General features: G+C 49.7%; 1 protein-coding gene across 4 annotated transcripts in view; it reads left to right on the forward strand.

The window, feature by feature from the left end:
* Nucleotides 1–14,660, forward strand: part of LOC147108540 (engulfment and cell motility protein 2) — a 166,883-nt gene that overhangs the window by 89,058 nt on the left and 63,165 nt on the right. For all 4 annotated transcript variants that reach the window (XM_086005207.1, XM_086005209.1, XM_086005208.1 and 1 more), the window contains one exon: nucleotides 8,593–8,744. In XM_086005207.1, the coding sequence (XP_085861333.1) occupies nucleotides 8,593–8,744 (152 nt within the window). The remainder of the gene's footprint in view (nucleotides 1–8,592; nucleotides 8,745–14,660) is intronic.

The raw sequence follows: 14,660 nt of genomic DNA on the forward strand, positions 1-14,660 counted from the left end.
AACAATCTCTCAGCAGTTCCTGCACCCATGGTATTGCGGGGCACATGGGCTCTTATTCCGTGCAGCGTGATGCAGTCGAGACGTCTTGCTCTCCCTCCATTCTTTCCCAGGAACAGTGTGGTCCTTTCCTTCCCTCGCTGCCTCCAGCATCCCTTCCTCCTACAATCTGCGGGATTTTGAAACCCAATCCTGGCGTCGCCTCGCCCGCTGCTCCCCGCTTTGTCTCTCCTCCTTTTCCTACTTTTATTTCAACCGTGGTGACATTTGGCGCTATGGGCCTTGGTCCTTCATTTAGGTTTCTCCTACCTTTTTGGCTCATCGACGGTGCTGTAAGTTGGTGCCGCATTTCCCACATTACAGCAGTGACTACACTCCAAAAGTACTTCATTGGCTGTAAAGTGCTTTGAGACGTCCAGTGGTCGTGAAAGGCGCTATAGAAATGCAAGTATTTCTTTTTTTTAACTTTCAAAGCGTCGGATGGCGATATGGAAAGTCTATACAAATTGTGCCATTTAGTGGAAAAAGCACAAGACTGATTAAAATAACAGAAAATGCTGGAAACACTCAGCAGGTCAGGCAGCATCCATGGAGAGAGAGAAACAGAGTTAACATTTCAGGTCTGTGACCCTTCGTCAGAACTGGAAAAAGTTAGAGTTGTAACAGGTTTTAAGCAAGTGCAGGGGCAAGGGGAGGGGAGGAAAGAACAAAAGGAACGGTCTGTGATCGGGTGGAAGGCAGGAGCGGTTAAATGTTGCAAATGGGGATGGCAGAATCAACAGCTTCCGCCTGAAAAAATAGGGGCAGGGGTTATAGTCTGAAATTGTTAAATTCAGTGTTGTCCAGAAGGCTGTAAAGTGCCTAATCGAAAGATGAGATGCTGTTCCTCGAGCTTACGCTGAGCTTCATTGGAACAGTGCAAGACGCCGAGGTCTGAGTGGGAGTGGAGCGGAGAATTAAAGTGACAAGCAACCGGAAGCTCGGGGTCACCCATACGGACTGAACGGAGGTGTTCCGCAAAGCAGTCACCCAGTCACCCAATCAGCGTTTGGTCTCCCCAATCTAGAGGAGACAGCACCGTGAGCAGCGAATACAGTATACTAAATTGCAAGAAGTACAAGTAAATCATTGTTTCACCTGGAAGGAGTGTTTGGGGCCCTGGACAGTGGGCAGGGAGGAGGTGAAAGGGCAAGTGTTGCATCTCCTGCGCTTGCACGGGAAGGTGCCAGCCAAAGGGGTGTTGGGGGTGATTGAGGAGTAGACCAGGGTCACGGAAGGAGCGGTCCCTTCGGAATGCTGAAAGGGGGTGGGGGGGGAAGCGGAAGATGTGTTTGGTGGTGGGATCACGCTGGAGGTGGTGGAAATGGCGGAGGATGATCGGTTGAATGTGGAGGCTGGTGGGGTGAAAGGTGAGGACAAGGGGAACCCTATAATGGTTCTGACGAAGACAGTGGGGGAGGGGTCTAGACATTGGCTAAAAGGTTGAAGCAGCCGAGGTTTTAATGGCTTTTCCACAACAATTGCCCCTTTATCCAGTCTCCACAAGGTAATGGAAAACTACCAGCTTTTCCAAATCTTATTGCAATTCTCCTTTCCCACCATAGATAGAACTGTAGATGATGGGCTGGATTGGGCAGCAGACTAGTCATTGCCTCTTCACCTTTTGGGCCTGGGTCCAAATCCCTGACCACTCGGTTGACTGTCTTCTCCGTCTGTAACCATCCTACATGAAACAAGGGAGTTCCTGGTGTGCCAAGACCAACTGCCAATGTAGGGCCCATTTGTGATAAATTAAAGGGGATTCTTCTTCAGAGGCCTAATGGAGTGTTAAATGGATAAATGTTCACACTGGTGCAGGAAGGGGTTGCTCTTCTGTAGTTGGAGCTGAGGTGCATTGTAGGGGCAGAGGGAGATTTGCTGTGCATCTATCCGTGTCACACGTACCCTTCAGAGTTCTTGATGCTGACTCTGGGTCTTCACAATGGAAGGTGCTTCATTTCCCCAGCATCCCTCACCTGAGCACAAAATGTGTTTTTTTGTAAAATAAGTGAGGACTGGCAGTGATCGACCTCCAGGGGAGTCTCGGATAGCACTGACCAATCTTGTTCCAAAAGCGGAGGCTTTACATTCGGAGGCCAGTAATAACAATAACGTGTATTTATACAGCGCCTTTAACGTTGTAAAATGTCCCAAGTCACTTCACAGGAGTATTATAAGACAAAAAATGACAGCAAGCCACATAAGGAGATATTAGGGCAGGTGAAAGAGGTAGGTTTTAAGGAGCATCTTAAAGGAGGAAAGAGAGGTAGAGAGACGGAGAAGTTTAGGGAGGGAATTCCAGAGCTTAGTGTCTAGGCAGCTGAAGGCACGGCTGCCAAAGGTTGAGCGATTTATAATCAGGGATGCTCAAGAGGGCAGAATTAGAGGAGCGTAGATATCCTGGGGTGGAGGGGGGAGGTTATGGGGCTGAAGGACATTAGAGATAGGGAGGGGCGAGGCCATGGAGGATTTGAAAACAAGGATGAGAATTTTAAAATTGAGGCATTGCTCAACCAGGAGCCAATGTCAGTTAGTGAGCACAGGGGTGATGGGTGAACAGGACTTGGTGTGAGTTAGGACACGGGCTGCAGAGTTTTGGATGACCTCAAGTTTACAGAGGGTAGAACGTGGGAGGCTGGCCAGGAGTGTGTTGGAATAGTCAAGTCTAGAGGTAACAAAGGCATGGATGAGGGTTTCAGCCGTGGATGAGCTGAGGCAGGGACGGAGACGGGCAATGAAAAGGGATGATAACTGGAGATTGAGAAAAATCATCAGGAGAAGGCATTAGAGACTGGCGCAATGAAGAAGTGATAGTCAGCCGAGAGAGCTTTGTGAATAAATTAGCCTTCAGAGTATAAAACTCATTGTGCCCTTGGTTTCAAAACCAGGAATGGTTTGGTGTCTGAGCAAATGGCGCCAGTGAAGGAATTGCCCGTGTCAGGTGTTTAACCTCAATGCTTGGAGGTTTCTCTTGGAATCTCAGCTCTGACGCTAGTCTCTGTCTGTAGTGACACAAAGGTCCTTGAGCCTGGAAGTAATTCCAGACTCCCTATCCCGTGGGAAACTCCAGTGCTAGCTTCAGCCAAGAAATCCTTTCCCACAGCCCAGAGGCCTCTTGCAAGGACACTTGAGTGGCACAAAGCCAGTGGGGTTAACTCCTTTTTCACTGCATCACACCCATTGCCCAGGAACATTCATGGACGAGAGGCATTAACTAGCCTGTCAGGGAAAACTTTCTGTTGAAATAGAAAGAAGAAAATAGGAATGCTGGAAAACTGAGCACTAAAACAGAAAATGCTGAAATTACAGCTCCATTCACATCTGAATAGGGCAGGTTAATGCTTCGGGCACAGACCCTTCATTAAAAACGGGTTTCTAAGTTAAAACTGGGTTAAATAAATGATCTGAGGCAAATAACGTAATCGTTTTAGTGGAATTAACTGTGAATCATTTAACAGTAATAAGTGCCGATAGAGAACAAGTTTTAAAATTTAAACCGCACTCATTTTCCACGCACGTGTGCGCGCGCACACATACGCACTCTCTCTCACTTGTGCGCACATACTCTCTCATACATGCACGCACTCTCACACTCATGCACGCACGCACACATTCTCCCTCACTCAGTGCACTCTCTCACGCTCACTCACACTCGTATCTCCTTGTGCCACACCTGGGCAGAGGGGTTGGGAGGGGAACTGTCCCCAGGCTTCTGGTAATACAGATCTAACACTGGTCTTGGGGTGACTGCCCCTCATCCGGGTTGTTTTCCTCACCCCGCCCCACCACCACCACACCCAAACTGAGAAGCTCCTGATTTCCACATGCTGTTCTCACTTCTGTGTGATCGAGATTAGAAACTCGTCCTGTGGGGAATTACAGGCCTTGAATTTTTATTATCGAGTTATAACTGCAATCTGTGAGGTTTAGTTAGGTCACAGTGAGTAGCCATTCCAATGGCTGAGGTAAAATGTACATCTCTGAAGTACAAAGACTGGGAAGCTCCCAGGTTGGATTGCTGGTCTGTGATGAGTTAGCTGATCCCAGTAGTAGGGACAATTGGCTGCAACACTCCTGGTTAGGGAAATGAAAATCCATCTGGATTCCCATGCCTGATGACCAATGTTCCCTCTGACTTTTTTTTCCATACGCGGTCCTTTTAAATTTGCTGCGCAGTATCTTTTCCAGCAGCAACAGCTAGTGAGTGGCCTGCGCGGGACCTCCCGATCAATGCACACCCTCCGCCTTGCTCCTGCTCGCTCCCGCCCTGTCCCATTCTCATTCTCTCTCTCTTTCTCTCTCTCTCTTTGAGACCGTAGGGACTGTTGGGTGGTGCGAGGCACCTTGTTATCAGAATCAGGTCACACTGAAACAGAGCACTGCGGTTTGCAGGTTTGATGTCGCACTCTGGGAACGTGCTGCATGGTTTAATTAAAATCAGCCCTGCCTGTTCTAATTAGAGCTTAGAAACTGTGACTCTTGATGTCTGACAGGATTGTGTTGCCGCCAGCTCCTAGATTTCTGATCATAGTGATGCATTATTTTTGGGGGTGATAAACCTGAATAAAACACATCCATGAGGATGCATCTGGTATGTTACAAAAAAATTAATACCTTCTGGTGTAACTGAGTAAAATGAGAGGATTACTGACCCCAGCAGTCTGTTCCTCAAAAGAAAGATGTGTATTTAGTCAGCATCTTATCATTTATTTGAGAGAAACTTCTCAAAGCGCTTCACAGAGCGGTCTTAAATGGAGTGCACGTAAACAGTGTGTTAAAGTTGGGAATTTGGAGAGAGTGGGCATTTGGTGCAGAGGGGAAGGAGGTGCTGCTTTTTGCCTCCAATACTTGTAGTCATAGAAACATAGAAGATAGGAGCAGGAGTAGGCCATTCGGCCCCTCGAGCCTGCTCCGCCATTCAATGAGATCATGGCTGATCATCCAAATTCAGTACCCTGTCCCTGCTTTCTCCCCATATCCCTTGATTCCTTTAGCCTTAAGAAATATATCCAGCTCCTTCTTGAATATATTTAATGAATTGGCCTCTACTGCCTTCTGTGGTAGAGAATTCCACAGGTTCACCACTCTCTGGGTGAATAAATTCCTCCTCATCTCTGTCCCAAATGGCTTACCCCTTATCCTTAGACTGTGACCCCTGGTTCTGGACTCCCCGGCCATCGGGAACATCCTTCCTGCACCCAGTCTGTCCGGTCCTGTTAGAATTTTATAAGTTTCAATGAGATCCCCTCTCATTCTTCTAAACTCCAGCGAGTATAAGCCCAATCGACCCCAATCTCTCCTCATACGTCATTCCTGCCATTCCAGGTATCAGTCTGGTGAATCTTCGCTGCACTCCCTCCATGGCAAGAACATCCTTCCTCAGATAAGGCGACCAAAACTGCACACAATACTCAAGGTGTGGTCTCACCAAGGCCCTGTACAACTGCAGCAAAACAGCCTTGCTCCTGTACTCGAACCCTCTCGCTATGAAGGCCAACATACCATTTGGCCTGCTGCACCTGCATGCTTACCTTCAGTGACTGGTGCAAAGGACACCCTGTAACAAGTCAACATTCCCTGTAATTTCTTTTGGCCCTGTGCGCGCACCCCTTTAAGGGGCTGCGTGGCCCATTCAAAGTACCGTGCATGCGGGGTTTTTACATTGAAAAGCCGGCTGCACGGGTTCCCTGGAGCGCTGGGCAGCCGCACAGCTTAAAGGGAACGTTGCTTGTAGTGGTTTGTGTTACAGGTAAATATTTAATCTACCTATTTAAACTAGATCAAGTAATTAATTAAAACATGAAACTATAAGCTAAGTTAATTAAATACATAAATTTTAATTAATCAAATAAATAAGACCAGTTTATAAAGGGACGACTGTGCCGCAACTGCAGCATGTGGGAGTTAGTGGAGAGCATCGCAATCCTAGACGACCACGTTTGTAGCAAGTGGTCTGCATCTCAAGGAACTTCAGCTCGGAGTGGTTGAGCTGGAGTCCGAGGTGTAGACATTGCAGGGCATCAGGGAGGGGGAATGTTACCTGGACACTTGAATCCAGGAGGTAGTCACACCCCTTAGGCAGTGGTACAAGTCTGGGTAGTGGTCAGGGACAGGAGGGTGTGACTGCAACTCAGGCAGGTAAGGGGACTCCAGGTGCAGTGCAGGAGAAGCCTCAGCCTTTGTCCAACAGGTATGAGGTTCTTGCTGCCTGTGTGGATGAGGGAAAAGCCTTCAGGATGGTTGGTCAAACTGACCATGGTGCAGGAGGCCATTCAAGTGGGGGGAGTGACAAGGAATGTGGTAGTAGTAGGGGACAGTATAGTCGGGGATAGATACTGCTCTCTGCCACCGCGACCAGGAGTTCCAAAGGCTGGTGTTGCCTGCCCGGTGCCAGGGTTAAGGATATCTCCTTGCAGCTAGAGAAGAATTTCGAGTGGGAGGGGGAGGATCGTGGTCCATGTAAGAACCAATGATACAGGTAGAACTAGGAATGAGGTTCTGCTGAGAGTTTGAGGAGCTAGGGCCCAAATTAAAACGCAGAACCTCAAAGGTAATAAAATCTGGATTATTACCTGAGCCACATGCAAATTGGCATAGGGACAAGTAGATCAGAGAGTTAAATGTGTGGCTCAGTGGTGTGGGAGGAAGGGGTTTCGATTCATGGGGCACTAGGGTAAGAGGGAGCTGTTCTGTTGTGACGGGCTGGGATCAGTGTCCTGGCGAATTGAATAACTAGGGCTTTAAACTAAAAGGGAGGGGTGGTTAGGTGAGGGGAAATTTAGAAATCTGGAGAGAAAAGGCAAGGCAATGGAGCAGTGTAGCGATCTGGGTAAAGGTAAGCAGAGTGTGATAGGACAGAGTTTAATGGTAAAAGTGTATCAGCGAATAAGGTAAAAGCAGGGAATAATGGTAAAAAGTTAAAATTAAAGGCTCTTTATCTGAATGCACAAAGCATTCGTAACAAGATAAACAAATTAGCGGCAAAAATAGAGATAAATGGGTTTGATCTAACAGCCATTACAGAGACGTGGTTGCAAGGTGACCAAGGTTGGAAACTAAATATTCCAGGGTACTTGAACCAACAAGCTTCCAACTCACTGGTATGAGTGCTGTGAGTCGCCTCGAAGTCCAGAAGGTTGCTGAGTCGAGGCCCACTCCAGCACTTGGTCTGATCGGTGCAGGATGATCCTAGACTGTGGTGCTGATCCCAGTTATTCAAATAACTCCTGCTGCAATGTGCCTCTTGGCTTATGAACAAAATTATTTTCAAGAGACCTTAGTGGGCCAGTCCTTCCTTCTATAACAGACTTATTTTTAGTGTTCTACGGTTGTTCAGCATTGCCATATGTTGTGTTGGTTTGCGCCTCTGAGTCAGAAGGCCGTGGGTTCAAGGCCCACTCCAGGGTCTTGAGCACATAATCCAGGCTGACACCTCAGTGGAGTGCTGTACTGTCGGAGGTGCCGTCTTTCGGGTCAGACATTAAACTGAACCGCGACCCTGTGTCTTCCCTCTCGAGTGGATGTAAAAGATCCTATGGCACTATTCGAAGAAGAGCAGGGGAGTCCTCCCTGGTGTCCTGGCCAATATTTATCCCTCAACTAACACCACTTTTTAAAAAAAAAACAACAGATTATCTGGCCTCTATCACATTGCTGTTTGTGGGATCTTGCTGTGTGCAAATTCACTGCCGTGTTCCCTACATTATAACAATGACTACACTTCAAAAAGTACTTCATTGGCTCTAAAACGCTTTGGAATATCCTGATGTTGTGAAAGGTGCTATAGAAATGCAAGTCTTTCTTTCTAGTCTGTGTGTAGGATGATCTCTAACCGCTGTGCTGATCCCTATTATTCAAATAGCTCCTGTGTGCCTCTTGGCTTGTGAAAAACAATTATTTTCAAGAGGCCCCGGTGGGCCAGTCCTTCCTTCTATAACAGATTTTGTTTCTGGTGTTTTACGGTTGTTCAGCGATGCCATATGTTGTGTTGGTTTATCGTGGAGATGAAGCAAAACAGCAGCAGCGCACATTTGAAAATGGGTTGTGTCTGTCTGAGGCGGCTGGCTGCGGTATTTCACCCCAGTTCACTGTCTGATGGTTAAGGATAAATTTTACACCTACACGCTAACTCGCTGGCCTCGGATGCAGGAAGATTCTGCCCGCAGTTTTCCATCCATCCATTTTAACATGCGTTAAACAGACAACATTTCCAAATCTTAACAATTTGCAGTTATGTTACAAGGATCAAAATCAGTGGGACAGAGAGAACCATAGAGCTTTCACAGCACTGAAGGAGGCCATTCGGCCCTCCATCTCTGTGCTGGCTCTTTGCTAGAGTGATCCAAGAGTGATCCCACTGTCCAATGCTCTTCCCGTGTCCCTGTATCTGCCTCTGCTTCAAATATTTACCTAAATTTAAATACTAAATGGAAACCCTTAACCCATTCTGGGAGTCGAGTAACTTCAGAAAAGTAGATTACGTTTATCCCTTTTGAAAACCTGTACTCATCGGGCCTTGGTTCCCACCCCTAATGAGGCATTTCTTTTATTTCCCAGATTGCAAGCTATGTCAACCAAACCACGGTGGATGCCTCCATCTTGCAGCGGTCCCTGGCTATTCTAGAGAGCATGGTGTTGAACAGTCAGAGCCTGTACAAGAAGGTGGCAGAGGAGATCACTGTAGGACAGCTCATTGCACACCTACAGGTGTAAGTATTACACCACTCACTGCACAAGCCCAAGTGTGAGTGTTACACAGCTCGCATGCACTTTGTTAGACCTTGAATCCTGCGCGTAGACTCAGCAATAGTGTTAAACTGAACATTTTAAATCATTGAGGGAATCTGAGGCTTGGCTGCTGTGTGCCTCTGTCTTGTTTTTGCAACTGAGAAATGTTATCTTGTTTTATCTTGGGACTGACTCGCTCTCCACCCCCCTGGGGCTGGGGCTGCCTCGCTCTCCTCTCCTTTCCCACCCCCCCCCAAACCCGGGGCTGGGACTGGCATGCTCATTTCCGCCCCACCCCCCCCCCCCCCCCCCCCCCACCGGGGGCCGGGACTGACCCGCTCTCCCACCCCCCCCCCCCCCCCCCCCCCCCCGAGGCTGGGACTGACCCGCTCTCCTCTCCCCCCCCCCGCCCCTGATCCCGAGCCGGTGAGGCTGCCTGGGGGGGGATGACGAGAATCCTCTGTCTATTGTGGGGACACAGCCATCTAGTGGCACTGTGGTGGTATCACCTCAGCAAACACTGTTCTACGTTAACTTTCACTGTCATCACACAACAAGGTAAATCAAACAAAACAAAACTATCTCACCAAAAGGAGGCTATTTGGCCCCGTCATGCCTGTGCTGCCTCTTTGAAAGAGCTCCCAATTAGTCCCACTCCCCTGCTTTTTCCCCATAGCCCTGCAAATTTTTCCTTTTCAATTTTTATCCAATTCCTTTTTGAAAGTTACTCTTGAATCTGCTTCCACCGCCCTTTCAGGCAGTGCATTCCAGATCATCATAACTCGCTGCGTTCAATAAATGTTCTCCTCTTCCTCCTCTGATTCTTTTGCCAATTACCTTAAATCTGTGTCCTCTGGTTACCGACCCTCCTGCCACTGGAAACGGTTTCTCCCTATCTGCTCTATTAAAATCCCTCATAATTTTGAACACCTCTGTAAATCTCCCCTTAACCTTCTCTGCTCCAAGGAGAAGCACACCTACTTCTCCAGTCTCTCCACATAACTGAAGGTCTGGATCTCTGGAACCATTCTGGTAAATCTCCTCTGCACCCTCTCCAAGGCCTTGACATCCTTCCTAAATTGTGGTGCCCAGAATTGGACACGTTAGTCCTGCTGACACCAACCAGTGTTGTATAAAGCTTTAGCATAACTTCTTAACGTTTGTTGCCTTCAGACATTTGTGTACGAAAACCCCAGCGCTCTTTGTTCCAGCATCCCCTTCAAAATTGTACCAATGTTAAATTTCAGCACGGTTACTTGTCTGTGGGTAGTTGCATTCCTTGGTGTGACATTTCCGTAAAAACAACAGCTTGGAGAGGGAGGTGGGTGTAAGGTGAGGGGGGGGGGTGTGCGGCGAGAGGGAGGGAGGGGGGTGTGCGGCGAGAGGGAGGGAGGGGGTGCGGCGAGAGGGAGGGAGGGGGGTGTGCGGCGAGAGGGAGGGAGGGGGGTGTGCGGCGAGAGGGAGGGGTGGGGGGGGAGGTGAGGGGGGGAGGGGAGGGGGGGAGGTGAGGGAGGGGGTTTGTAGGGAGGGAGGGGGGTATAAGGGGAGGGAGGGAGGTGGGTGTAAGGCGAGGGAGGGGGGGCGGGGAGGGGGAAGAGGAGCGACCGACCCATTGTGAATCACACAGTTGGTGAGACAGACTCACTTTTAGTTTAAAGCTGTAACCTCAGCTTCCACCCCCCATGACCCACGAGTGAAGTGTGATTCTGAGTCACACAAGGTTCCCCCTGGCCGCAGTCAGCTGATCTCGGGCAGGGCCGCAGTCAGCTGATCTCGGGCAGGGCCGCAGTCAGCTGATCTCGGGCAGGGCCGCAGTAGAAGCCCGGCAATAAGCTTCAGAGACCCTTGGGTTGTGGATTGGGTGGGGGGGGAAATATCGTGAGTAAAGTGAAGGATTGACCTCATCCTTCCAGTACCGTAACCTTCCCACTAAAGCATCCAGTGAATGTTTTAGTCTCTCTAGCTCTGCCTGGCATCACTCTGTCTTCCTAATATCCAGCAGGGAGCTGAACTCTAGCGTGGCTGAAGAATTGGTTCTATGTTGCAGCCTTACCTCCGACCTCCAAGTGTGGATCCCCACTATAAGCTCGGGAATGCTGAACCTACCCCTCCGGGCCGATTCCAAGTGTAAAGGGGTTGAAGTATGAGCGCAGATTCGAGAAAGGTCAAACTGTATGGCTTAGTAAGAACGTGGTACCTCACTGAGTTAGATCAAATAGTAAATGGCACAGACAAGGCAAGTGCAAAATATTACTTTGTAGGAACGGAGGTTCCTATCCGAATAATGGAGTTCGACTCAGTGAATCAAAATAACAAAGTTTAATAAACAACGAAGTTAGCTAGTAAACTACAGGAGAAGATGTACACAGGTCTGTTTAGGTTGCAAGGTACTCGATGACTGCTGGAAGGTTCTGGAAGCTGACGTCATCGCGTTCTTCGCGCCACTGGCGGTCACGTGATCGGCATCATGACATCATCACGCAGAGTGCAGGAGTACATACAGTATAGTTAACAGACAGTTTAAAGGTGCAGTCCACAGCTGCACTACACTGTAGTTAAAGGGATTATTACTAATTGCCCTGAGTCTCTTGGTGGCTCCGCCACAGGCGCCCCCCCAGAATTCTCTTTAACAGCCAGTGTCAAATGAGCAGGAGGTTTGATGAGCCTGCCTGAACGACGACAAAACTCAGGCAGCGGAGGTGGAACGTTGGGAAACGAGCTGGTGCTTGGTTGTGCCTGAAGCGGCGCATCAGGTGTGGAGGAAACAATAGCAGGTGGTGTGGGCAAGGATGAGACAGATGCAGGCGGTTCAATGGTGGGCTGTTGCATAACTGGTCTGGTGGTCGTCCACGGCGAGGTGGCTGGGCAGCCACGACTGGTTCACTCCGATCTAGATGGGCTGGTTTAAGTCGGTCGATAGAGATGGTATTGGACTTGCCGCCCACTTTGACCGTGAAAAATTTTTCTCCCGATGAGATGACACGAAACAGTCCAGCATAAGGCGGTCTGAGCGGGTCTCTGTGGCCGTCCTGCCAAATAAAGACGTAATCAGAGCTCATGAGCTCTGCCGGGACATGAGGCCTCTGTAGGTTGTGATGCGAGGTAGGAATAGGCAGGAAATTCCTGGCCGCCTCGTGATGCTGGAGGAGCTGCTGAGCTGCAGACCACGGTTCAGTGTGTGGAGGGAGAAAGTCACCTGGTACTCGAAGTGTCTGACCGTAGATTAGCTCAGCCGATGAAGACTGGAGATCATCCTTGGGGGCTGTGCGGAGGCCTAGCATCACCCAGGGGAGTCTGTCCACCCAGTTAGGTCCACGCAAGCTGGCACGGAGGGACACCTTGAGAGATCGATGGAACCTCTCGCACAGGCCATTCGCCTGCGGATGGTAAGCGGTGGTACGGTGCAGCTTGGTACCCAAGCCCTGTGCAACTGCGTTCCACAACTCCGACGTGAATTGCGGACCTCGGTCAGAGGAGATGTCGGATGGCACCCCGAATCGAGCCACCCACGACGAAATGAACGCCCTGGAGACGTCTGCTGCAGTGGTAGCGACCAAGGGAATCGCTTCCGGCCACCTGGTGGTACGGTCCACCACCGTCAGGAGATGCGTGAAACCCCGCGACACGGGAAGAGGACCCACTAAGTCCACGTGTACGTGATCGAAACGTCGTTCTGGCGCCGGGAAGGTGGCCACTGGAGCCTTGACATGACGATGGACCTTCGATTTTTGACACTCGACGCAATTGTTTGTCCAGTCCCGGACATCCAAATGCATTCCTTTCCAAACAAATTTGCGGGACATGAGCCGTTGTGAAGCTCGCATCCCCGGGTGTGATAAACAGTGTATAGCCTGGAAAAGTTTCTTACGCCATTCGACCGGTACAATGGGCCGGGGCACTCCCATGGATGTGTCGCACAAGAGTGTGGTGCCTGCTGCTTGAAACTTAACATCGGCTACCTGCCAACTGGAAGGCGTGGACCGAAACGCCTGTACTTCGGGATCTGCCAGTTGATCTTCCGCCAATCCGACAAAATCGATGCCCAGGTGAACTGCCTGGACTGGAGCGCGGGAGAGACAATCGGCCACAAGATTATCCTTGCCGGACACGTGCCGTAAATTCGGATATAAATGTGAGGTGGCGCTGCTGCCGAGCTGACCAAGGTTCTGCCGTTTTGGCCATCGCAAAAGTGAGCAGCTTGTGGTCCGTGAACGCAGTGAACGGGCGCCCTTCTAGGAGAAAACAGAAATGTCGGATGGCCAAAAACAGGGCCAGCAACTCCGTCAAAAGTGCTATACTTTCACTTGTTCTTGCGCAGTTGGCGGCTGAAAAAGGCTAACGGCTGCCAAGTCCCGTCGACCCATTGTTCCTGGACCGCCCCGATGGCGTAGTCGGAGGCATCCGTAGTGAGGGCGACTGTCGCGCCCGGGAATGGGTGTGCAAGCATAGTTGCATCTGCCAACGCCGCCTTGGTGTCGAGGAGCGCCTGGTCCATCTGCGGTGTCCAAGTGATAACATCCTTGCCCAACTTCCCTTTGAGTGCTTCGTACAGGGGCTGCATTAACTGGGCTGCCTTGGGGACGAAACGATGATAAAAATTCACCATCCCCAGAAACTCCTGAAGGGATTTGACTGTGTGAGGCCGTGGGAATGCCGTAACTGCCTCTACCTTGGTGGCCAGTGGAACGGCGCCTTCTGAGGTAATCCTGTGCCCCAGAAAGTCAATACTGGTTACCCCAAACTTGCATTTGGCTGGGTTGATGATAAGGCCATGTTGGCTGAGACGGGCAAAGAGTGTGCGTAAATGCACCATGTGTTCCTTCGAATCCTTGCTGGCTATGAGAATGTCATCTAAGTAAACGAAAATAAAAGGCAGATCCCATAACACAGAGCCCATTAGCCGTTGGAAGGCCTGATCCGCGTTTTTCAAACTGAACGGCATTCGGAGGATCCGACCAGCATCGGACCTAGGAGTGAGCAGCGAGGTCAGGAGGAGGAGCTATAACCCGGCATAAAAACCAGCGGCAGCGACCAGAGGCCCGAGACCAGCATCGGACCTAGGAGTGAGCAGCGAGGTCAGGAGGAGGAGCTATAACCCGGCATAAAAACCAGCGGCAGCGACCAGAGGCCTACCAAATCAACAGCAGAGGAGAGAGGTAAAAAATAATCCAAGAGTGACGTCACCAGGAAGCAGGTAAGTGATTGGTTGGATTGGTTGGTGAGTATTTCTTCTTTTTATTACAAGCTTAAATTCGGCGGTTTTTTTCTAGGGTCTGTGCTGTAAGGGAGACAGTTGGTTAACCATTAAACTGGTGTAATTTAGAGGGATTGATTTAATCTAAATCCAATTAATTAAATAAATTTTTTTATAATTAATTACATAGAATGGAGCAGATGATGTGTTACTGTTGCGAGATGTGGGAGCCGGTAGACCCCATTGAGGCTAACGGTGATTACATCTGTGACAAGTGTCTGCTGCTACAGGATCTCCAGCTCCGTGTTGATGAGCTGGAGTCTGAGCTTCAGATACTGCGACACATCAGGGAGGGGGAGAAGTACCTGGACTCTGTGTTTCAGGAGGTGGTCACACCTATGAAGTTAATTAATTCAGATGTAGCCCATGGTCAGGGACAGGACGGTGTGACCACGAGTGAGGCAGGTACGGGGATCCAGAAGGTAGTGTTGGAGGAGCCGCAGCCCTTGCTCTTGTCCAACAGGTTCGAGCTTCTTACTCCCTGTGGAGACGGAAGCAGGGGCTGCAGGGAGGATGAGCAACCTGGCCACAGCACCGTGGAGAGGGGGGCCATTCAAGAGGGGGGAGTAAATAGAAATGTTGTAGTGGTAGGGGATAGTATTATTAGGGGGATAGATAGAGTTCTCTGCAGCCAAGAGCGAGA

This window comes from Somniosus microcephalus, chromosome 13 (assembly GCF_052327205.1).
Source record: "Somniosus microcephalus isolate GS21.2 chromosome 13, FLI_Smic_1.0, whole genome shotgun sequence".
Classification (NCBI taxonomy): domain Eukaryota; kingdom Metazoa; phylum Chordata; class Chondrichthyes; order Squaliformes; family Somniosidae; genus Somniosus; species Somniosus microcephalus.